A 21,860-nucleotide genomic window follows, 5' to 3' on the forward strand; every position below is an offset into this window, starting at 1 on the left:
GCACCGCCCCCGGTCCCCGCCCGGGTCCGCGCACTGGGAGCACGCTGGCCCTTTAAGAGCGCGGCGGCCGCGGCGCGCGGGGAGGAGGGCTGGGAGCGCCCGGAGCCGCGCTGAACTCGCCGGGGACGTCGGGCGCCCGCTCCTTGGCTGGCTGGCTGGCTGGTTCGCTCGCTCGCTCTCTCGGGTGGGCTCCCTGCGCCTCCTCCCGGGACTGCGTGGGGACCCGGGCCCGGTCGGGCGCGGCGGCGAGCAGAATCCCCGGGCAGGAGGCACGCGCTCCGGGCAGCGCCCGGCCCCGGGCATGGACAGAGGGAGCTGGGCGCGCAGGGGGCGCCGCGGGACCGGGCGGCCGGAGCGCTGAGCCAGACAAAGGCTCTGGAGTTGCGCTCGCTCTCGGGAGCCGGGCCCCAGGCTCTGGGCGCCAAGGCTGCGGGACCCCGCGGGGGGTAGCTCCGGCCGGCCCCCTTTCCCGCCTGCTGATTCCGAGCTCCCGGACCTGCCCTGCCCGCTTCTCCTCGGGCTTGGGAATTTGCCGAGGCGACCTAGGCGGCTCCAGCGGGGACCGGGAGCCTGAGGTGCGCGGCGCGCCCGCCGGGCCAGGAGCCAGGGAGCGTCGCAAGTTTCCAAGGCGCGTGCGAGGACCCGGCGTGCAGTGTTCCGGGCCGGGCTGGGCGCAGAGAGCATGGGCAGCAACCGGAGCGCGCCCGGACGGCCGGGCTGGACTGGCAGCCTCCTTGGCGACTGGGAGGAGGCGGCGCGGCCGCGACTGCTGCCGCTGCTCCTGGTGCTTCTGGGCTGCCTGGGCCTTGGCGTAGCGGCCGAAGACGCAGAGGTCCATGCCGAGGTAAGACCCCCGCCCTGCCCTTTGGCTGCGGGCTGGGGGCTTAGAGAGGGAGGCGCCACGCCCGCAGCATGAGACGTGGAGGTGGAGGGAGCGGAGACGCGCCCCCTGTTCTGGACCGTGGCGGGGAAGAAAGGGGACTTGGCAGGCTGCCCCTCCCCAGCTCGCCCTCTGCAGCGCACCTCTTCCCAAACCCTGGAGGGCGCAGGGCTCGCGCCTCCCCGCTACTCCGAGTACAGCCCTGTTCTGGGCACTGAGCCCCCACCCCGGTCCCCCCACATTCAGCCTGTGTCCCGGGAGCCGCTTCCGCCGCCCCCAGCCCTTGCCTCCCCTCCTTCCTTCCCTCCAGGGCAGCCGATTCCTCGAGAGCCCGGCTGGCGCGCAGTGGCGCTCTTTGCGAGTGGGGAGGGGGCTGCTCTCGGGGACAGCCACAGGCGGAGCAGGAGCTGGGCAGCTGGGCAACAGCGCTCCTGCCCAGGTAGCCTCTCGTCTGGGTGATAGCGAGGCGCACACGGCGGGCCGGGATGCGGGGGGGATGGGTGCAAACAGCTGAGGCAGCGGACTCGGGTTGCGGGGGCGCTTTGGCTACTTTCTTGCGCTCTTGCGAGGAAGCCTGGCCACGCCCGGGCGGGGTCCTAAGGACGGACCCTGCCTCCCACAGCGCTTCCTTCCAACAGCCCCCCTACGTCGAAGCCCCGGGTGGGAGAGGGTGGACCCCGCGCCTCTTTTCGCTAGGAGCCCTCTTGGCGTCCCTCCTGGGGCCCCGCTGTGGATGGCTCCCGCGGGTGACCAGGCGCGGCATCCCGGCGTAGAGCCGGGTCCAGCCAGCGCCCCAGCTCCATGGTGTCTCCCGAGCGAGGACACTGAAGGCGCCAGCTCTGTTGCCCCAGAGCAAGAGCAGGGTCCTCTCTTCCCCGACTTCTAAGACCAGCTCCCTGCCCCAGATAGGCGGGGAGAGGATTGGGCCGGGAGTAGGGAGAAAGAACCACCCGGAGCCGCTTCTGCACGGTGCTCAGGCCTTGGTGCCCTTGGGCTGCCCGGGCTGCGGGCCGGAGCGCCGTTTCTATTTGCAGCTGGGCTGGTGCTCCCTCCCTGGCCCACGGCGGCTTTCCCATCTCCCCGGGCTCCCTGGGAGATTTTTCCGATGGAAGCTTGCCCTTCCCCTCCCTACTTTAATAAAAGCATAGAGGAAGGGCAGGGAATTCCTCCTGGGCTCGAGTTACACGTCCCAGCCAGTTCCCCACCTGCTCTGTCCTCCCTCCCTGGCCAGGCCAGGGAGAGCTGCAAGGAGCCAGGCCCTGGCAGGAGGCAGGATAGGAGCCCCGCCCCAACCCAGTCTGGCCACCCTCCCCCACCCCATTCACACAGGCAGGCAGGAGTTTTAGGGGGTTCCTGTTGGTGAGGATTACCCCTCAGCCAGTGACCCAAGTACTGGGCGGAGAGTGCCGTTTGGGCCCACCTGCCACTCTGGGCTGGAGTGCCAAAGAATTTCAAGTCATAATCCCACCCTTGAGTTTCTAATTTACTTAGGGATGGTGTCTGTACATAGGAAGCAGTGATGGAATTTGATGGCTGTGCATTGCTAATGGCACCCTAGCTGGCCAGGAGCTGCTCTGGGGTGCAGGGACCTGTAGTCGGAGGGGGCTTCACTCTCTCTCTCTTCTGCTTTTCCGGTTCCATCTCACCCCTACCCCAGCCCCCCAGTTCAGGGAGTGCCCACAGCTCAGTGCTGCCAGGGAAGAAGCTGTGGTTGCATTATCACAGACCGTGCTCCTGATCTGGAGATTGTGACTGTCCTGGAGCCCTACTCCTGGGGAGACACTTTGGTTGGACCTGGGCAGTGGCTGGAAGAGACCCTGGAAGGTTTAGGAAGCCCTGAATGTTGGCAGCCATGCAGATAGAGGGCTAGAGACAGGTGGAGTATCCCAGCTCCTACAGTTGGCTTTGGGTACAGGCTGCTTCTGGAGTCCCATCAGGTCTGGCCACATGTGGGCCCAAAGAGTCAAATGGCCTCAGCAGCCAGCCCATCTGCCAGGAGGCTGTGGCCTCAGACTCCTGGGCCTGGCCTACACCCTGTGTCGAGCCTCCCTTCCTCAGAGAAGGCCTGGCTCTCTCATTCTCACCCCAGCATCCGCACAGCTTCAGGCCTCCAGCTGGGTCACGGCTGGGACCTTCTCGGAGCAGCTTGGCAATTGAGCCAAGGCCAGCCCCTCTCCACTTCCTTTCTCCCCTCCCAGGGTGGAAGCCACGGGAGTTTCGCAAGGCTGAGACATCAAGGAACCTGGCATGTGCTAGGAACTGAGAAACACCTGCAACCTGCCAGGCCCTAGCCCACCGCTGAGCTGCCCTGCCCTATCCCACATTCTCCCTTAGATGTCCGGTCCCAGTCTGTAGTCATTCCGGGCCAGATCCCTACCTGGCTGAGGTGCCCACTGTTGTTCCTGCCCTGCAGGGCTGAGAGTCTCCAGGTTCACCAGGGGAGCTCTTATCTCACCCGTCTCCCCCTACCCCCTCCTCCCAGGCACAATTCAGGCCCTCAGCCTGCTCTGTGGAGGTGACTCAGGCTGCCAGAGTTCACAGGTGTGGTGCCACCACCACCAAAACAGATCCACCCACGCTTCCTGAACAGGCCCACGAGTATCTTCCTAGCCCCTACCCAGCCACAGAGCAGATGAGGCGGCGGGGAGTTGGGGGATTGGGGGGGTCGGCGTGAATTCTCATTTCGACCTTCAGGTGAGCCACAGTCTCGGGCTTCCTGCGTTTCAGTCTCTACTAGTACTTCCATGCTGGCTCCGGCGGGCCCCACTGGTCTCCTCTTTCTTTTAACAGAGCAAAACTACAGATGCTGTCTTTGTCCACCAGCTAAGAAAAGGGGGTTAATAGCGGGGCCTTGTCATTGGGAATCTACAGAAGCTGAATCTTCTCCCCCTCCCCTCTTGTCTCTGCTTTTTACTCTGTTTTCTTGTTAGTAGCAAATCACTCCTCTCCATGCTCTGTGTCAAGACCCAGCGAGAACTGGTCTGATTGGCACAGCCAAGGACCTAGATCTCATTGGGCCATGCCCTTCACACCCAGCCCTTGCCATGTTTCCGAGTTGGGATTGCCCTTAGGTCCAGCCAGTCATCTGTCTCCTTGCAGAGAACAGCCCAGTGTAAGCTCCTTGTCTGAGCAGTGTATTGGCCTGACCTTCCCATCGTAACCTCTGAACACAAATAACCTCCTTTGCCCAACCCCACGGGATATCGATACTTAAAAGATATCCATGAATGTGGAGAGGAGTAACATGGAAATAACACGCTATCCCCACCCCCAAAAGAAGACTTTCCCCAAAAGCCCAGTGCCCACTGCTGTCTCTTATGCCCACTCAGGATGGCCATACTGCAGGCATGGAAAAGCCCCTCCCTGCCAAGCGGTTTGTTCTGGCTGTCCCTCTGTGGCCCTTTTGTTGTTTGGTCCAGATGTTCCCTGCCATCATCACCTCTGCCCGCTGGGAGTTTGACCTCTGCCTCAGGCTAGCTGTGGGGGTCGCTGTGAGCACCACTACTTTCCAGATCAGATCAGAATGGATATCCTCCATATCATCCCAAGGCTTAGGTGATTCCCTCGCTTGGACACTCCAGCAGGAGCAGTGCTTTGGTCCTGGAGATGTGTTTTCTGAGTCAGTAAAGACACGGAGGGGTTGCGGACCCTGCTCGTATCTTTCTCCTTTACAAAGAGGGTCCTGGGAGAAGCCCACCATTGAGTGTGAGGACTGGGACCCTGAAGGCGGCTGAACACTCCAGACCTGAGACACAGTAGGCACCATCTGGCTGGACAGCCCTGAGTGACGGCTCAGATAGGGCTGCTTCACAGTGGGACACAGGTTCCAGGGATTCCTGAGACCAGAGGCCATGGAGCTGGACCTGGATCCCAGAGGCAAAGAGGGATGCCTCTTCCCTAATCCCATGGCCCTCATGGCAATAGAAGAAAAAGTGTAAGAGACCCAACTCAGCCTCCAGTGACAGGACAGGTGGATGAGCCCCTGGTTCCAGCCATTAGCCAGCCCTTGGAGATGCCCCCCATCCTGCTGCCATTGGCTGGTGGTGATGCAGGCCGAGGTCTAGATCGCCTCTCCAGGGCACTGGCACTGGCACTGCCTTGTCCTTCCCCTAGGAGTGACTGTCACCCTGTAGGGGTGAGAGTCTTAACTCCACGTTCAGCATTTATGAGCATGGCACCTGATACATAGTGCAAAACAGTGCACAACACGGTGGCCTACACCCTGTGTCCAGAGCCTCCCTGGCAAAATAGTGCAAAACACAGTGACAGAAGTGAATGGCATTTACTGTTGGGCAAGTCACTGAACCTGTATGAACTTTAGGATTCCTATAAAAAGGGAATAGCAATAGTATATCTGTTTGATGGAGTTACTGGGGAGATTCATTGCATTTATGTGCAAAACACTAAATGCTATGCACAGCGCCCGGCACAGCAGGTGTTATTTTTGAGCACGTTCAACATATTTGTGTCTGTCCTGGACACAAACTGGGGATGTTTTGTAAGCATTTTCACGTTTAATCCTTGTATTAACTCTTCAAGTGTATATGCTGTCATTACTCTATTGTACAAAAGAGAAAACTAATACTGTGAGTCGAGAAAAATGACCCCCACATTCCATAGCCAGGGAGTGGCAGAACTTGGATTTGAACCCAGCTCAGTCTGGCCTGGAACCCAAGCTCCGAACCCCCATGCAGGGTTAAAGGCTACAGGTCAGAGCCTAGGGTGCCATCCTGTGGAAGTTCCACCATGCAGAATTCTGCTGGGCCCGATCCAGGTGGGAAGGAGGTGTCTGAGGTAGAGCCAGAGCTGCCTGAGCTGTTTGAGCCAAACACAGCATTGCCCCCAGGCCCACCCAGCCTTGCCCCCATCTGTCCAGCCAACCAAGCTCTACCCTGTGGACAGCCCCATCTAGGAGTCAGCACCTGCAGGGAGGTTTCCAGGTGAGGACCCAAGGCCGGGCCCCCAGCCAGGCCTGAAACTCCTGGCTAACAGAGGCCTGTTCACCCCGCCCACTGGCCAGGGAACCCGGTTGTTTTTTCCTCCAAGTTAAGGAGTGTGGGGCAGGCTGGAAGGCTGCTGGGTAAAGAAGTGGTCAGACCTCAAGACGTCTTCCTCCTTCCTGCTTCTCCTGCTGGACTTCCCCACCATCCAGAGTCCCAGCCCCCACCTGCAACTCGCTTTAAGACCCATGGGAGGGAGAAGATTTAAGCTCAAACTAAGCATGTGTGTCCTAGAAGCGCTGAAATGTGGACCATACTGCCTCTAAAGGTAGTGGGCAATCCACCAAGGAGGACCTGGCTCAACGCCGCCTTTTTTTTTTTTTTTTTTTTGAGACAGAGTCTTGCTCTTGTGGCCCAAGCTGGAGTGCAATGGAGCAATCTCGGCTCACTGCAGCCTCCACCTCCCGGGTTCAGGCGATTCTCCTGCCTCAGCCACCTGAGTAGCTGGGATTACAGGCGCGTGCTACTACGCCTGGCTAATTTTTTGTATTTTTAGTAGAGACGGGTTTCACTGTGTTAACCAGGATTGTCTCAATCTCCTGACCTCGTTATCTGCCCGCCTCAGCCTCCCGAAGTGCTGTGATTACAGGCGTGAGCTACCACGCCCTGCCCATGCCACCTTCCTTTACTGGCCTTGGGGGTGCTCTCAACCCTGCTTGGTGGATCGGAGTGATGATCTTGGCCCTATTTTGCAGAGGACGGAACTAAGGCTCAGAAAAGTTATCCTAGCCATCTTCCGTTGCCCGGGGGCCTGTTACGTGGACTAGCAGTCGGGACCAAGGGGCGGCCCTCAGGGGCTGACTTCCGCTCAGCCTGAGGAAGGGCTAACAGTTGTTGCTGTCTGGAAAGAGAATGGGCTGCCTTGGGTGGCAGTGAGCGCCCCCTGTCTGCAGGATGCAGGCTGGATGAGTTTTTGGCCAGCTGTAGTCCGTGGAGGCCTTGGGGGTGGCTGGGCTTTATGGTACTGGGGCCACCCAGCTGGTGAGTGGACTCTTGGCTCAGGTCTGCTGATCTAGGTGGACCTTGTGGGCCTGGAGTGTGCACCCCGCCTTCTGCAAGCTCCCTGGCTGTCTTAGGACTTGTCCCATTCAGCACAGGCTCTGTGCCTAGAGGCTGGGAGTACAGAGCTGGGCACAGCCTTGGCCTGCTCCCTAGAGCCCGCAATACCAAGACTGCAGGGTAGGGGAGATGGGCATGGTGAGGACCTCACAAGGCAACAAAAGGTCTGGGGGCCGGATCCATCGCTGGCAGCCTTGACAAGGCTTCTTTTGTGCCTGGCTGGGCAACTCTGCCTGGGTCTGCTCAGATTGCAGACAGAACCTGGGTGACAGAGGCAAAGCAGAGCCCAGTAGAAAGTGTCCTTATCTCCTGGGGTCTGATAAGGGCCCTGGGGGAGGGTCTGCCGGCCAGCTCTACAGATCTGAGTGCTGGAGGAGCTGGAAGGGCCGGCTGGGGCAGCGGCAGCAGACGCTCACCCCCTCCCCCACCCCACCCCCACTCCCCCACCGTGGCGGCTGCTCACTGCACAGTATTGATCTAGCGGCTTCTTACACCAACCCTCTCGGCAGCCTGTGGGGGAGGGTGGACTGAGATGGCCCAGCGCCCAGACCCGGCCAGAGATGTTGGGTGTGGGGAGGATTAGGCACCCTTCCCCGTACTGTGCTGGGCACTGCTCCTGAGAAAGGCCCAGTGTCCCCAGCCTGAGGCCAAGAGGAGCTGGTGATACCTCAGAAGCAGCCTGGTCCAATAGCCCCAGTTCCAGCCCAGGTCAGCTCTGTGACCCTGGGTGAGGCACTCACTATCTCTGAACCTTGCTGTCTGTATCATGGGAATGGTCATAAATCTACCTTTCAGGAGTGACAGTGAGCATTCACTGGACGCTGGAATGGGTGGCTGGCCCATGCCAGACTCAGGTGCTGCGGTTATGGCCTCTCCTGTGTGCCGGGGTCCAGGAACCACCCTTCTGACTCCTGGTGACCCCATATCTCCTTGCCACTCACCTGAAGTGTCAATAAATACTAATGGGATGGGGTCTGGAAGTCAAGAAAGAAATTGGCTAGGTGTGGTGGCTCAGCCTGTAATCCCAGCAATTTGGGAGGCCAAGGTGGGCGGATCACCTGAGGTCAGGTACTCGAGACCAGCCTGGCCACATAGTGAAACCCTGTCTCTACCAAAAATAGAAAAATTAGCTGGGTGTGGTGACGCACACCTGCAGTCCCGGCTACTCAGGAGGCTGAGGCAGAAGAATCGCTTGAACTCAGGAGACAGAAGTTGCAATAAACTGAAATCACGCCATCCTGGGTGACAGAGCGAGACTCCGTCTCAAAAAAAGAAATGGCTGAGAGGACCACAGTGGCCGGTGGCCCCCCATAGCAGCCCACACCCCAAGCTGCAGAGGGGAGGGGCCCTCATGGCCCCAGAGCCCTCCTTCCCTCCCATTGGACAGTGGGCTTGGTGGCAGAAGAAACAAGTCCTGCTTCATATCCCACCCTACTCTGCCACTTACAGACTTTCTGAGCCTCAGTTTCCTCACCTGAGAAGCAAAGCTTCACCCACATGGCTCACCCCACCTGTGAGTCTAGGTGGCAGGAAGAGGTTCCTTGTTATTAGGGACAGTTTTTACAGTTACCAGGAGAGCAGCAAGGGCTTGAACACTGGGACTGGGAGTCGTGACCTGGGGACTCATCTGTGCCTTTTGCCCAGTGGCAGCAAAGCAGTTCAGTAAGCTCCCCACACCGCCTACCTGGAAGCAGCAGCACCTCCGGCCCTGCCCTCAGGTCCCCGCCCCTGCTGTCTCTTCCCTCCTGTGTTCTCCCGAACTTGTCCCACTTAGTGTGGCAGGAAGGTGCCGGGAAACTTCTTCCTGGACCCTGGGGAAAGGAGGAAGCTCCCAGTCCTATGGGTGGTATTGCTGCCACCCGGGCAGATTTATGGACACTTGGCATTCAGCCACCCTGAGCACGCTGTCACTGGTCAGGCGTGCTCTGTCAGCTTCACCTTGTTATCCAGAGGTTTGGCTGGTCTGCACCAAGGCTGTGTTTCTGCCTACCACCCCCCAACTCCCCCAATCACTGCCCAAGGGGTGCCCCCATCCTCAGCCTCTGGCTCTTCACCCCAGGTGACTGAGGGCTGAAGCCTGGCTGATAGTGAGATGGAAGCTCTTCACTTTCCTGGAACTCAATACTGCTTCTCTGTGTGGAAGATCCATAGTGCCCTTGGGACCCTCCTGGCAGCCCCTGAACTGGCCCCGGGGTTGAAGGGGCCCCTCTGCTGGTCTCTGGAGCTCTTCACTGCAGACAGGCCAGCACCCTCGCTTTCCTCCCCGGGGCCCCAGACTGATCGCCCCGCCGCCCTCCCCTCCTATCACTCTGCAGATACCGCTAATCAGCCCCTCAGTGGCCCATGATTGCGCTCCCAGAGATATTTTTACCGTATGCAAATAGGTGATGTAGAGGTGCCCTAATCTGCCGGCAGCCAGCTGCATTCCCTTTGCCGTTAGAGCTGGCTGAGCATCATGGCCTCGCCTTCTGGATCTCCCCAAGCACCTTCAGGGAAACTGTCCTTTAAGGATGGTGGATCTGCCACTCCACACCCCCCAGCACAGGAGCCTTGGGAGAGGTTTCCCATGCTTGGGAACAACAGGGAGGGTACCCACGACATTGCCAGTATCTTACTGAGCTGTGGGAATGCGCCCTGGGGCAGAAGTGAGGAGTGCTGGTGGAGGGGCCCTGGGGGCCTCCTGCCTCCCTCCGCTCTGGGGTTCTGGTGGAGCCTGGCCCATCACCAGTCTTGGAAAGTCCAGACCCATCAGCCCTCTTGGTTGACGATGGGTCAAGGAGGCCGAAGGCTGCCTGCCCCAGGGACAACCACACAGGCCTTGGGTCTCTCATTTGCACGTGTGTCGAGCACCATCTGCTGCCCAGGGTCGTGACAGGCACTAGCGTGCACTGCCCATTTCCTCCTCACAGAAACCCGGGAGATGCGGCAGGTCCTGGTGCAACCCCCCTTTTACCGATGACCGACTGAGAGATAAGGAGGTGAAGTCACCTCGGAAATAACCAAGCCAGGCTCTGCCTAGCTCCACCTGTCCCCAGAGCTGGTGGTGGTTTCTCAGCTCCATGTTTCCACCCCATTGCTCTGGGGCTGTTTCCCGGGTCCTGAGAGGCCTCAAAGCTGTGGCCGCACATCCAGTCTGCAACCCTGGCAGCTTCTCCATGCTGCCTTCCTTGGCTCAGCAGCTGCTCCGTCTATCAGCAGCCTGGGTACCGCTGAGCTGGCCTGCCCTGCCACACCAGGGACCTGGCCGGGTGCCAGGGCTGGGCTGGTGGATGGCACTGAGAGAGCAAGTGCCTGAAGTATTAGATGTGAGGTTGGTGGCAGGCAGATATGTGAGCTGTCAGCCTAAAGCAACCTCTGTGTCCAGCTACTCCCCTGCTCTCTGGGCCCTCAGGGTGTAGCCCTCACCTCCCAGAGCACTCAGAGGGCCGGCCTTAAGGGCTTCTCATTCTGGATACCCCTAGAGACCCAGACAAGTCAGACACAGACACTTGCAGTGGCCAAGGTCCAGGGCAGCCCCTGGTCTCTGCTCACTGCCTCCCATGGCGGTCACCGTGCTTTTGAAAGCTTGAGGACATGAAGCAGACAGGGCAGAACCCCCTCTCTACCACAGCTCGGCCTGGCTCTGCCCTCTGGCTTGGCCATGCGACTCGTGGGGTGTGGGTTCCTTGCTTTTTGGGTGGGCTGGGTCTCCCAGGAAGACTGTAAGTTCCTGAAGGCCGGGATGCCTCAGCCTAGTCCTCCCGTGGTTCCCAGCTGGCACAGAAGGTGTTCAGAAACATCTGGCAGGGTGGGTGGTAGATGGATGAGAAGACTTGCCAAGCAAGCCCTAGAAAGGGAAGGGCACACCTGTTGTGTACCAGCTTTTTCAAAGGCTGCCTTCCTCAAACCTCACCCCTCAACAGCCCATGGTTCCCCATTCTATAGGTGAGGAAGCTAGGGCCCAGGGAGAATGAAGACTGTAGTAGACCAGGGCCTGGGCTTCAGGCTTCTATCCCGCCCTCCATCCTGGGTGGGTACCTGCATCTGTCCACTCTTTCCAGGAGATTTAAGGTCTTTGGGGAGCAGTGCCAAAGGGTGAGGCCTCAAGAGGTCCTCAATCCTTTTGGGTCCCCAGCAGTCTCCTTGGCCTGGTAGGGGCCGACCCTGGAGGGGCCAGTGCAGTTGTCAGCTACTGTGGACACGGCTTCTGTCCTAATGGGGGAAGACAAATAGCAAACACCTAATCGAAATATACAGTACATTAGATGGGTGATAAGCATGGGGGGAAGGAGGGGCTGCAGGGTATAGCTGATGGGGCCTTTTTAACATGTCAGAGAACACCTCTTAGATAAGGTGGTATGGAAACAACAACCTGAAGAAAATGAGGATGAAAGCCACACAGTTGTCTGGCGGGAGAGTGCCTCAAGCAGCAGGGGCAGCAAGTGCAAAGGCCCTGAGGCAGGAGCGTGCCCAGCTGGGTGGATTGTGGTGAGGGCTGGCTAAGGTGGGGTGACAGAGTGAGGACCTTGTGGCTCCTGTACAAATGGCTTTTCCTTTGCAATGGGAAATCTTCAGAGGGTTCTAAGCAGAGGATTGACCAGATCTGACCTGGCCTTTGTTCTGGCTCTTGTGAGGAGAGATGACAGGGAGGAGGGTGCTGAGGCTCACACGGTCACCTGGACAGGAGGTGATGATGGCTCAGATAGGGCAGCGGTGGTGGAGGTGGTGGGAAGCAGTTGGCACAGGCTGTACATGTTTGGAGGTAGCAGTGCCAGGACCTGCTGACGGGGTTGTGGCTTCTTTGCAGAACTGGCTGCGGCTCTATGGCTACCTACCCCAGCCCAGCCGCCATATGTCCACCATGCGTTCCGCCCAGATCTTGGCCTCAGCCCTTGCTGAGATGCAGCGCTTCTACGGGATCCCAGTCACGGGTGTGCTCGACGAAGAGACCAAGGAGTGAGTTCCCCCCTCATCCAGACCCCACAGACACCTGCCCTCCATCTGGCCTGTTCTAGAGGGCTCAGCATGTGGAGTTTCCAGAAAAGAGTGGCCTAGATAAGAGATGCCAAATGGTTTGGTCCTCCATGCCAGTTCTCATTGGTTGGAGTGGCTGCCCAAAGCCTTGTGTTGAGAAAGCTCCAAGGGCAGAATCCAGGCCTTGGCAGTAAGGAGCACAGTGATCGATTAGTGATGTCTGACATGGCCAGGGGAGTGTGGAGGTGCAGTCCAGGAGCTGTGGATGGGAAATCCTAGCTAGGCATGGCTACGAATCTAACAAGTGACATGACCTAAAGCCATGTCCCTGAAAAGAATGCACAGGGCATAACGTATCCAGGACAGAAGGCCTTGAGCGACCCTCCATTACTGGGTGATAAGGAGAGAAGGGCTCACCTTGACTGAGCCACTTCTGGGCACTCAGTCTTCCAATACAGGCATTTTGCCCATTTTACTGGAAGTTGAAGCTGAGAGTCCCCCATCCCCACCATGTCATAGGAGGGGCAGCTGGGAAGCCTGGAAGTGGCAGTACCAGAACAGGCAGGTGTGTGGAGGAGAGGCTCCATGCCCACCCCTCTGTGCCCATGTCACAGGTGGATGAAGCGGCCCCGCTGTGGGGTGCCGGACCAGTTCGGGGTACGAGTGAAAGCCAATCTGCGGCGGCGGCGGAAGCGCTATGCCCTCACCGGGAGGAAGTGGAACAACCACCATCTGACCTTCAGGTAGGGGGCTCAGCTGCCCAGGGAGGCGTCTGCCCCTTGGCAGGCCGAGCCTCAGGCCTCCTTTCCCAGAGCCCACCCCGGGGCACCCAGCCTCAACAGACCAGCCCACTCCCACACTGATGAGACCAGCCACACATGCCAGGCAGTCTCCCTTGAGAGAAGGTCAGGACCCTTCAAGCTACTTCCGCCCTGTCCTTCCCCACCTCCCACTGCCCTGCAGACAGGGGCTGGCCTCACTGGGCACAGCTGGGCTACTGCCCCAGCACAGACTGCGGCGAGGGGTGGAGGATGGCTGGGGTGCAGGAATCCAGGCATCCATCAAGTGAACAGGCAAGTCGCCTGCAGAATCCTTGGATCAGGGACCCTCATCCTTTTTGCTGAGTCCTTGAGCAAGAAAAGCCCCCAGCCAAGTGTGCCTTGAGCCATGTGATTTTGCCCCAAGGGTTCCCCTTTTTGTTCCAGTCTGGCTCTGTTCCCACTCTGAATTCCATCTCCCAAGGAAGAGTGGCTCCTATGGTCACTTAGACCTCAAGCCCCGAGTGAATTCAAGGTACAACCAACTAAAATATTCCCTTCAGGTTTAATGGAAGTCTCTCTAGCACACAGAGCTGAAAGTGATTTATATGTGTAAGAGCAGGCTTCGCCATACTTCATCAAATGCAGGCTCTGGCTACAACTTACTTCCTCTAATCCTCACTGGAACCCAGTGAAGAAAGTAACACACACACACACACACTTTTCTAACTTAACAGATAAAGAAACTGACCAGGCACAGTGGCTCACGCCTGTAATCCCAGCACTTTGGGAGGCTAAGGCTGGTGGATCACCTGAGGTCAGGAGTTCAAGACCAGCCTAACCAACATGGTGAAACCCCATCTCTACTAAAAATACAAAATTAGCCGGGTGTGGTGGCGTGTGCCTGTAGTCCCAGCTACTCAGGAGGCTGAGGCAGGAGAATCCCTTGAACCTGGGAGGCGGAGGTTGCAGTGAGCCAAGATCGTGCCACTGTACTCCAACCTGGGTGACAGAGCAAGACTCTATCTCAAAAAAAAAAAAAAGAAAGAAGTTGGAAATAGAGAGACTAAGTTACTTACCCAAGGTCACACAGATACTGTTAGAGCCAGGCCTTGAACTCAGGTCTGTCTGACCCTGGAGCTCAACATTCAGAACTGCTCAGCCTGTGTTTCCCAAACCTCACCCATTTGCATCCCATTTTCTAGATCTTTCCCCCAGCCACATAGTACCTGTATTTTAGTTTACTTAATGTCTCTCTTACTTAAAATCAGTTTATTTGCCACAGTGCAATCTTAATTTAATGATATCTTCATGATCTCCTGGATTTGACAAATTCAAATTATGATTTACATCAAAGCAAACTGCCAATTGATACTAACGGGCTTGTTGGTGACCTTGCGTGCCCCTCTTGGGAACAGGCCAGCAGAGGACAGTAGGCCCTTGGCCCTGTATCCGCTCACTCATCTCCCACCCACCCCCAGCATCCAGAACTACACGGAGAAGCTGGGCTGGTACCACTCGATGGAGGCGGTGCGCAGGGCCTTCCGCGTGTGGGAGCAGGCCACACCCCTGGTCTTCCAGGAGGTGCCCTATGAGGACATCCGGCTGCGGCGGCAGAAGGAGGCCGACATCATGGTACTCTTTGCCTCTGGCTTCCATGGCGACAGCTCGCCGTTTGACGGCACCGGTGGCTTTCTGGCCCACGCCTATTTCCCTGGCCCCGGCCTGGGCGGGGACACCCATTTTGACGCAGATGAGCCCTGGACCTTCTCCAGCACTGACCTGCATGGTGAGGACAGCTAGCCAGGGTTGGGGGCAGGGCAGGTGGCGCCAGAGCTGGGCAACAGTGCCCTGCTGAGTGGGTTCAGCAGCCGCGGAGCTGGGAGGAGAGAGTTCCCCTGTGTTTGTCTCCGGATCACTACACTCATTTCAGTCTGTTGTCCCACCATCTCCAAGGGGAGGCAAGAAAGGATGATTGTACCCATTTCTCAGAGAGGGTTGTTGTAGACCAAAAGAGCTCAGCCTCTTCCAAGAGGGAAGCAAGGGCAGGCTCTCTGGCAGCCTCAGCCTGGAGGGTCCGGGGTGGTTAGGTCCTGGGACTGGCCAGAGCTGACTGTGCTGCCTCCTCCTGTCCCCGAAAGGAAACAACCTCTTCCTGGTGGCAGTGCATGAGCTGGGCCACGCGCTGGGGCTGGAGCACTCCAGCAACCCCAATGCCATCATGGCGCCGTTCTACCAGTGGAAGGACGTGGACAACTTCAAGCTGCCCGAGGATGATCTCCGTGGCATCCAGCAGCTCTACGGTGCGTGGGCTGTTACCAGCAGGCTCTGCATGCCGCTCTCAAGTCCCTGCCCAATGAGGAGTAGGCATTACTGCCATCCCCATTTTGTAGATGAGAAACCCAAAGCCCAGTGAGGATTCGTGACTTGCCCACATCATTTGGGGAATAAATGGTGGTGCTGGAAGTGAAACCCAGAGCTGACTGCCTCCAGCGCCTGGCCCTCACTCGAGGCTGTGGCTACAGGCTAGAGGCCTTGAAGGGACACAGGTGGCACCATTGTTCCTCATGACCCTCCTCTCCTTACCCTTGGCAGTATTCTTACTAGACCACAAGTGCCTTGGGGATCCCAGGACCCGCCCCCTCCCACCGTCACTTCCAGCCTGAGCCTGTCACAGCTCTGTTCACAGTGTTGCCAGTTTATCACTTCCCAGTGGCTTTGAGGAAGTGCCACCCCCCACCTAGGGCCCACCCGAGAAAGTCTCCAGCAGTGAGGTCCCCTGGGCCAGTTCAGTGGGCCTGCACCCTGTGCTCACACCGAGCCCTGCTCGGGGCCGGCAGCTCCTGCCATGCTGGGCACTTGATGGGCACCCCTTGCTGCATCCCCAGCAACTTGGAAATGCAGAGTCCAAAACGCCTGAAGCCTCTGCTGGAGCAGGCTGGCATCCCAAGGGGAATGTCCCCAAGGGGACATGCAGGCAGACACCCTCAGGAGCACAGTGACGCAAGGTCAGTGTGGGGAGGTCGAGGAGGGGCTAGAAGGAGGAGGACCCAGGTCCCACCAAGGATGGAGGCAGGTGTTGGGGAGGGGTCTGCTGTAGCTGGACAGGATTTTACTTTCCACCTGGGTGGGCCTGTGCAGGGGGCCCGGGGCCCAGGATTCTGAGTAGGAACACAGACCTCACTTCTGAACAGACTGCCTCTCTGCAGGTACCCCAGACGGTCAACCACAGCCCACCCAGCCTCTCCCCACTGTGACGCCACGGCGGCCAGGCCGGCCCGACCACCGGCCGCCCCGGCCTCCCCAGCCACCACCCCCAGGTGGAAAGCCAGAGCGGCCCCCAAAGCCGGGCCCCCCAGCCCAGCCCCGAGCCACAGAGCGGCCCGACCAGTATGGCCCCAACATCTGCGATGGGGACTTTGACACAGTGGCCATGCTTCGCGGGGAGATGTTCGTGTTCAAGGTCTGGCCCTGCCTCCCATGCCTGTCCCTGGGCCTTTTCGCTGGCTGCTCTGGGCCCCCTGTCCCACCCTCACTCAGCAGGACCCGGGGAGCCGTTAAGCCCTCAGCTCTAGATGAGGCGGAATCCAGCCCGAGAGGTTGAGGGACTTGTCCAGGGTCACATAGCAAGCCCTAGTGCCAGCTCCCCAGCTCAGGGCTGTTTCTGTGCAGCCCTGAGTTTCCAAGCCACTGCCTGCCTCAGTATCTCAGTGTCCTCTCCCTGAGCCCACCCTCACCCGGGAAGGGGTGGTTTGAGGATGGCACCTCTTGGCCAAGGCAGCTTGCCTGTGCTGCCTGCTCACACCGCGCCCTCCCCAGGGCCGCTGGTTCTGGCGAGTCCGGCACAACCGCGTCCTGGACAACTATCCCATGCCCATTGGGCACTTCTGGCGTGGTCTGCCTAGTGACATCAGCGCTGCTTACGAGCGCCAAGACGGTCGTTTTGTCTTCTTCAAAGGTGAGCAGGGGTAGGGTTAGGGGGCTGGGCACCCTTCCTGCCATGACCTCTGACCCTGCTGGACCCGAGGGAAGACGGGGTGAAGGGCTGCGTTGCATATCTGGTCCTGTGCCCCAACTGTGGGCTCACTCTGGGAGGATGGGGACACAGCAGCAAGGTGGGGACGGGAGGAAGATAGAGGCCGGGGGCAGAGTTGGACCTGTGACCCGGAAGTACCTGGCCACCTCGTGCAGCACAGGGCTCAGCCCTGCTTCCCTCTGTCCTTGCCTCTTTGCCTCCAGCAGCCCCATCCTCATAAGAACAGGTGCCCCCAGCCCACTCCGGGGCCGGATTTCTGTGGTCTGTCTGCAGAGACAAGGTCTTGCAGGGCAGCGCCCCGTGGTGGGTCCGCCGGGGCTCTAACCCCACTGTCCTGAGCTTCAGCGAGGCATGAGCGAGGCATGAGGACAGGGCTGCCCCACACCAAAAGCAGGGAGCGCTGGGCCACACACTGAGGGCTGCGAGTGTGCTCCAGGGACACAGCCCCCAGACCCAGAGACCAGGCAGCCCCCTCCCCATACAAGAACTATATGTGTGGGGGTGGGTGGCGTGTGGCATGTACGGGTGTGAGCGGGTGACTTGCTCATGGGAACAAGTGTGCCTCAGGTGTCCGTGAGTGCGGCACGTGATGTGCGGGTGACTGCATTGTATGTTGTCATGGATATGTAGAGGGGTGTGAGTGTGATTTTGTGTGCCTTAGGGGGACAGCAGTGGATGTGAATGGATTTGTGGGCCCAGAAGAGCATTCTTTTCCCACACACACCCCTCAGCCCCAGGCCTGTCCTCACTTTGCCTCCCACCTCTCCTGCAGGTGACCGCTACTGGCTCTTTCGAGAAGCCAACCTGGAGCCCGGCTACCCACAGCCGCTGACCAGCTATGGCCTGGGCATCCCCTATGACCGCATCGACACAGCCATCTGGTGGGAGCCCACAGGCCACACTTTCTTCTTCCAAGAGGACAGGTGAGCAGTGCACCCCTCCCCTAAGGGGAGAAGGCCCCGGCTAGGCCCCCCTCAACCTCAGGCCTACCCAAAAAGAATCCACTGCCTGTGGGGAATGGGTCCTGGCCCAAGCAAGGTCTCTAGGTCCACAGCCTGGTGCTTTTGGTCGCAGGTACTGGCGCTTCAACGAGGAGACACAGCGTGGAGACCCTGGCTACCCCAAGTCCATCAGTATCTGGCAGGGGATCCCTGCCTCCCCTAAAGGGGCCTTCCTGAGCAATGATGCAGGTACCTGGCCAGCCCCTCCCAGTTTGCCCAGCACCTAATAACCCCTGCTACACACACCATGGGGCAGGGCTTGCCCACGGTCACCCGGCACTATGATGGTGTGTATAGGGGACACGCTGTGTCACGCTCTGGGCTGGGAGCTTACCTAGCTTGACACCCCGGTCCTTCCCGCGTGGTTAAAATTCCCTTTTTACACACAGGCAAACTAATAAACCAGAGAGCTTGAGCAGAGTGCCCAAATCCCACAGCCAGGACGGTACGGAGTCAGGATTCCAGGCCAGTTCTGCCTGCATCCGGAGCTGCAGCTCGGAACTGCCCTGATGCCCACAGAGTCCAGCTGCCCCCAGGCAATCCCAGGGGAGCCTTGAGCCTGAGTGGGGCAGGCTTGGCTCAGAGTGTTAGGGGTGAAAATCTTCCCAGGGCATCGCTCATCTACCTAGAAGGAAAGCCCTGTCTCTGTCATTATAACCGAGAGACAGAGAGCTGTGCCTCTTCTATTTCTCTAGCAAGGTCTCTAGTGCATTTAAGAAAAACCAGCCAGGTGTAGTGGCTCACACCTGTAATCCCAGCTCTTGGAGAGGCCGATGCGAGAGGATCGCTTGAGTCCAGGAATTCGAGACCAGCCTGGATAACATAGTGAGACTCGATCTCTACAAAAAAAATGTTTTAAATCAGCCAGGTGTGGTGGCTTGCACCTATAGTCTCAGTTATTTAGGAGACTACGGTGGGAGGATCGCTTGAGTCTGGGAGATCAAGGCTGCAGTGGGCCGTGATTGCGCCACTACACTTCAGCTTGGGTGACTCAGAGGGGACCCTGTCTGCTTTGCCAGTGCTCAGGCCCGTTACACAGCTTCTGTATGTGAGCTTGGCACTATGCAGCTGCTCTGATCTCTTCTGCTCACCCCTTGATTGAAACCTGGCCCTGCCTGGTGTTGATGGGATGCTGGCAAGGTGTCCAAGGCCAGAGAGCCAGCCCAAGGCAGCACCAGGTTCCTTCCGCTCTAGAACAACTGTGGGGTGCTGTGTGGCCTTGAGCAAGACCCTGAACCTCTGGTATGAGGTGAAACCAGTTCTGGCAAGGGGCAGCAGGATCCCTTACTGCAGCACCCAACCCAGCAGGCTATAGGACCCTTCCAGGCCCTACCCCAGCTAATGTCAGTCTGGTCAGGAAACCCAGGATTCTAGTCGTGCCCTCAGCCCAAAACCCTCCCTCAGCCCAAAACCCTCTGAGCCTCAGTCTGGCTCCTCCAAGTTGAGAAGGGGAAGATTTGAAAATGCCCAGGGAAGCAAATGACAAGAAGGGCGTTTTGAAGCCCTCGGCATGTCCTGGCCTTTGATGGTCTCACTGGTGGTTGGGCTCGACCTGAAGCCACTCTGGCCTCCTTGCCCCCACAGCCTACACCTACTTCTACAAGGGCACCAAATACTGGAAATTCGACAATGAGCGCCTGCGGATGGAGCCCGGCTACCCCAAGTCCATCCTGCGGGATTTCATGGGCTGCCAGGAGCACGTGGAGCCAGGCCCCCGGTGGCCCGACGTGGCCCGGCCGCCCTTCAACCCCCACGGAGGCACAGAGCCCGGGGTGGACAGCGCAGAGAGCAACATGGAGGATGGGGATGGGGACTCTGGGGCTGGGGCCAACAAGGACGGGGGCAGCCGCGTGGTGGTGCAGATGGAGGAGGTGGCACGGACGGTGAACGTGGTGATGGTGCTGGTGCCACTGCTGCTGCTGCTCTGCGTCCTGGGCCTCACATATGCGCTTGTGCAGATGCAGCGCAAGGGTGCGCCGCGCGTGCTGCTGTACTGCAAGCGCTCGCTGCAGGAGTGGGTCTGACCCCCCGGCACTCCTGCTCACGGTGCTCAGGGGGCACCTGTGGTTTTGAGATGGCTCCCAGGGGCTCCCTCCGCCCCCAGGTAGGGGCCCCTCTCAGCCCTCACACACCCTGTCTGCCCCGCCCTCATTATTTATGCCCAGGTGTTTGTTTTGTTTTGTTTTTGGCACCTTACTTGACCATTTGTTTCTGTTTCCCCGACCGGGGAAGGGTGTTTAGAATTTTCTAACTGTAGTTCTGCTCCAGACAGGGAATTAGGCCCCCATCGTCCTCTGGCTTGGCCACAGCTAGGGGAGCAGAGGGGCAGAGGCCCACGTTGGAAGAGTAGCCCCTCCTCAGCCTGAGCCCCGGGCCGTAACTGCAGACTCTTTACCCAGTTGGAGACTGGCTGGCCCCCCTGGTCCGCTCCCTCCCAAGTGAGTCTCTCTGGGCCTGAGGAAGAGCTTTCCACCCAGGGGCAGCCCCAGGCCGAAGGGGACATGGAAGGGAGGTGGGCCGTGGCCCCTGAGCCTGTGTTGAGGCTTGGTTCCTTCCCAATCCACTTCTGACAGCCTCAGCGACCCTGGCTCCTTGTGCCTGAGAACGCAGCCCACCCCCAGCAGCAACTCCCAGCTCCCACCTCCCCTTGGGCCCACACCTCGTTCCCTCTCTGGAGAAAGGGCCCTGGGCCTGCCTCACCACGGACCAAAGGGAGTATGCCAAGGCCCCTCTCCCCGGGGTAGCAGCAGCCTCGCCCCTAGCAGAGATGCCTCCCTGAGCTAGAACCCTCTGTCCCCCATGCTGCACCTCCTCCCTCCCTCTCCCACTCACACCACCAGCCTCAGGGGCCTAAGCTCCAGCTCCCTCAGGCTTCAGCTGCCAGTGTCCTGAGCCCCAGGGAGAGGGGGCTGACGGGTGCCTAGGCCTGGGCAGTGGATGGCTGTGAATGGGTGCCCACCTTTTGGGTGCCCACAGTGCCAGGCACTGGGCATGCGGAGTTCCTCCCTTCCAGCTCCCTGTGCCCGCAGGGTCCTGGGAGGAGAGACACTGGTGGGGATAGGCCAGCCACGCATCAGACTGTGAACCCCACTAAGGAGCCCATTGTGGCCTGAGGCTGCCCTCCTCCGGGGTTCAGCCCTGAGGACAGAGATGCCTCCTTCCTCTTTTCCTTCCCAAAGCAAGCAGGAGGCTGTGGCTGCTGTGGGAAATGGTACTGTACAGCTGGCTCTGCTTCCCCATGGCCCTGAGCGAGTGGGGTCTGCCACCCAGGATCCCCGAGGCGCTTTGGGGGCGAAGGGTTCTGCTGGCCTCTGCGAGTGGTGTCTCGTGCACTGGCTCCAAGTGCGGGTCCGGCAGCTTCTGCCCCCTGCAGAACCGGAGAGCCAGCCAAGGGGTGGGGCTGCGGGGGTTCCGTGTCCACCCCCATACATTGATTTCTGTAAATAATGTGCACTGAATAAATTGTACAGCTGGCAAGTGTGTTCTTGTTTGTAAGGCCTTGGGCTGGAGCCTCCAGCTGGAAGGGTGTGCAGGTGGTGGGGGTCCAGCCCTTGCTAGGGTTAGGGGGCTTGACCTCAATGCCAAGGAGACCTTGTTCCAATTCCGTGGGGGCTCCTTCCCGATGGCCCTTGGGAGGGGCAGAGCTTAGGGCTGCCCTCAAGAGTCCAGAAAAGGGAGAGGCAGGGCACCTGGGGTCACCCTGCCGGGGTGGGGCAGGAGGGAGCATGGAGTTAGTTTGCTGTTTGTTCGTGCTGAGAAGACAACCCAGTTTGCCACAAGCCCTTCCCATCTAGGAGTGGAGGAAGAGCCAGGCCAGGCCTCCCAGGCTGGGTTCTGAACACTAACGGGAGCCCAGAGCCGGGCACAGAGAGAGATGGGAAATGGTGCCACTTTGATTCCAAAAGTTCCCTTCCCCACACATGCTGCTCAGAGTGGCAGACACCCAAGACCTGCCCTTTCATCTTTGAGAAGCAGAAAATCCCACCCAGGCCTGTGCAGGGTGCAAGTGATACCCCAGGAGGGCAGGAGACTGAGGCGTCACGGTCCCTTGAGTCTGAGCATGGCTGTGGACCCGGGAGGTCTTCCTTAGCCCCCACATCCATGCTCTTGGCCAGGCCTCTTAGGTACTAGCCTGGGCCCCCAGGAATGTGATGATTTGCCGCAGTAGGGGTT

The 21,860-nt window shown here is 59.2% G+C and overlaps 1 protein-coding gene across 1 annotated transcript; it reads left to right on the forward strand.

Annotated features, from left to right (window-relative positions):
- Positions 1-80: 80 nt before the first annotated feature.
- LOC105491522 (matrix metallopeptidase 15) lies at positions 81-21,180 on the forward strand. Its single transcript, XM_011758031.3, has 10 exons — positions 81-844; positions 11,726-11,874; positions 12,507-12,635; positions 14,132-14,439; positions 14,792-14,953; positions 15,860-16,113; positions 16,470-16,608; positions 17,459-17,609; positions 17,761-17,876; positions 19,272-21,180. Exons 1-10 carry the CDS (start codon positions 683-685, stop codon positions 19,709-19,711), a joined length of 2,010 nt encoding a protein of 669 aa, XP_011756333.2. The 5' UTR covers positions 81-682; the 3' UTR covers positions 19,712-21,180.
- Positions 21,181-21,860: the final 680 nt, after the last annotated feature.

Source organism: Macaca nemestrina, chromosome 18 (genome assembly GCF_043159975.1).
Source record: "Macaca nemestrina isolate mMacNem1 chromosome 18, mMacNem.hap1, whole genome shotgun sequence".
NCBI lineage: Eukaryota > Metazoa > Chordata > Mammalia > Primates > Cercopithecidae > Macaca > Macaca nemestrina.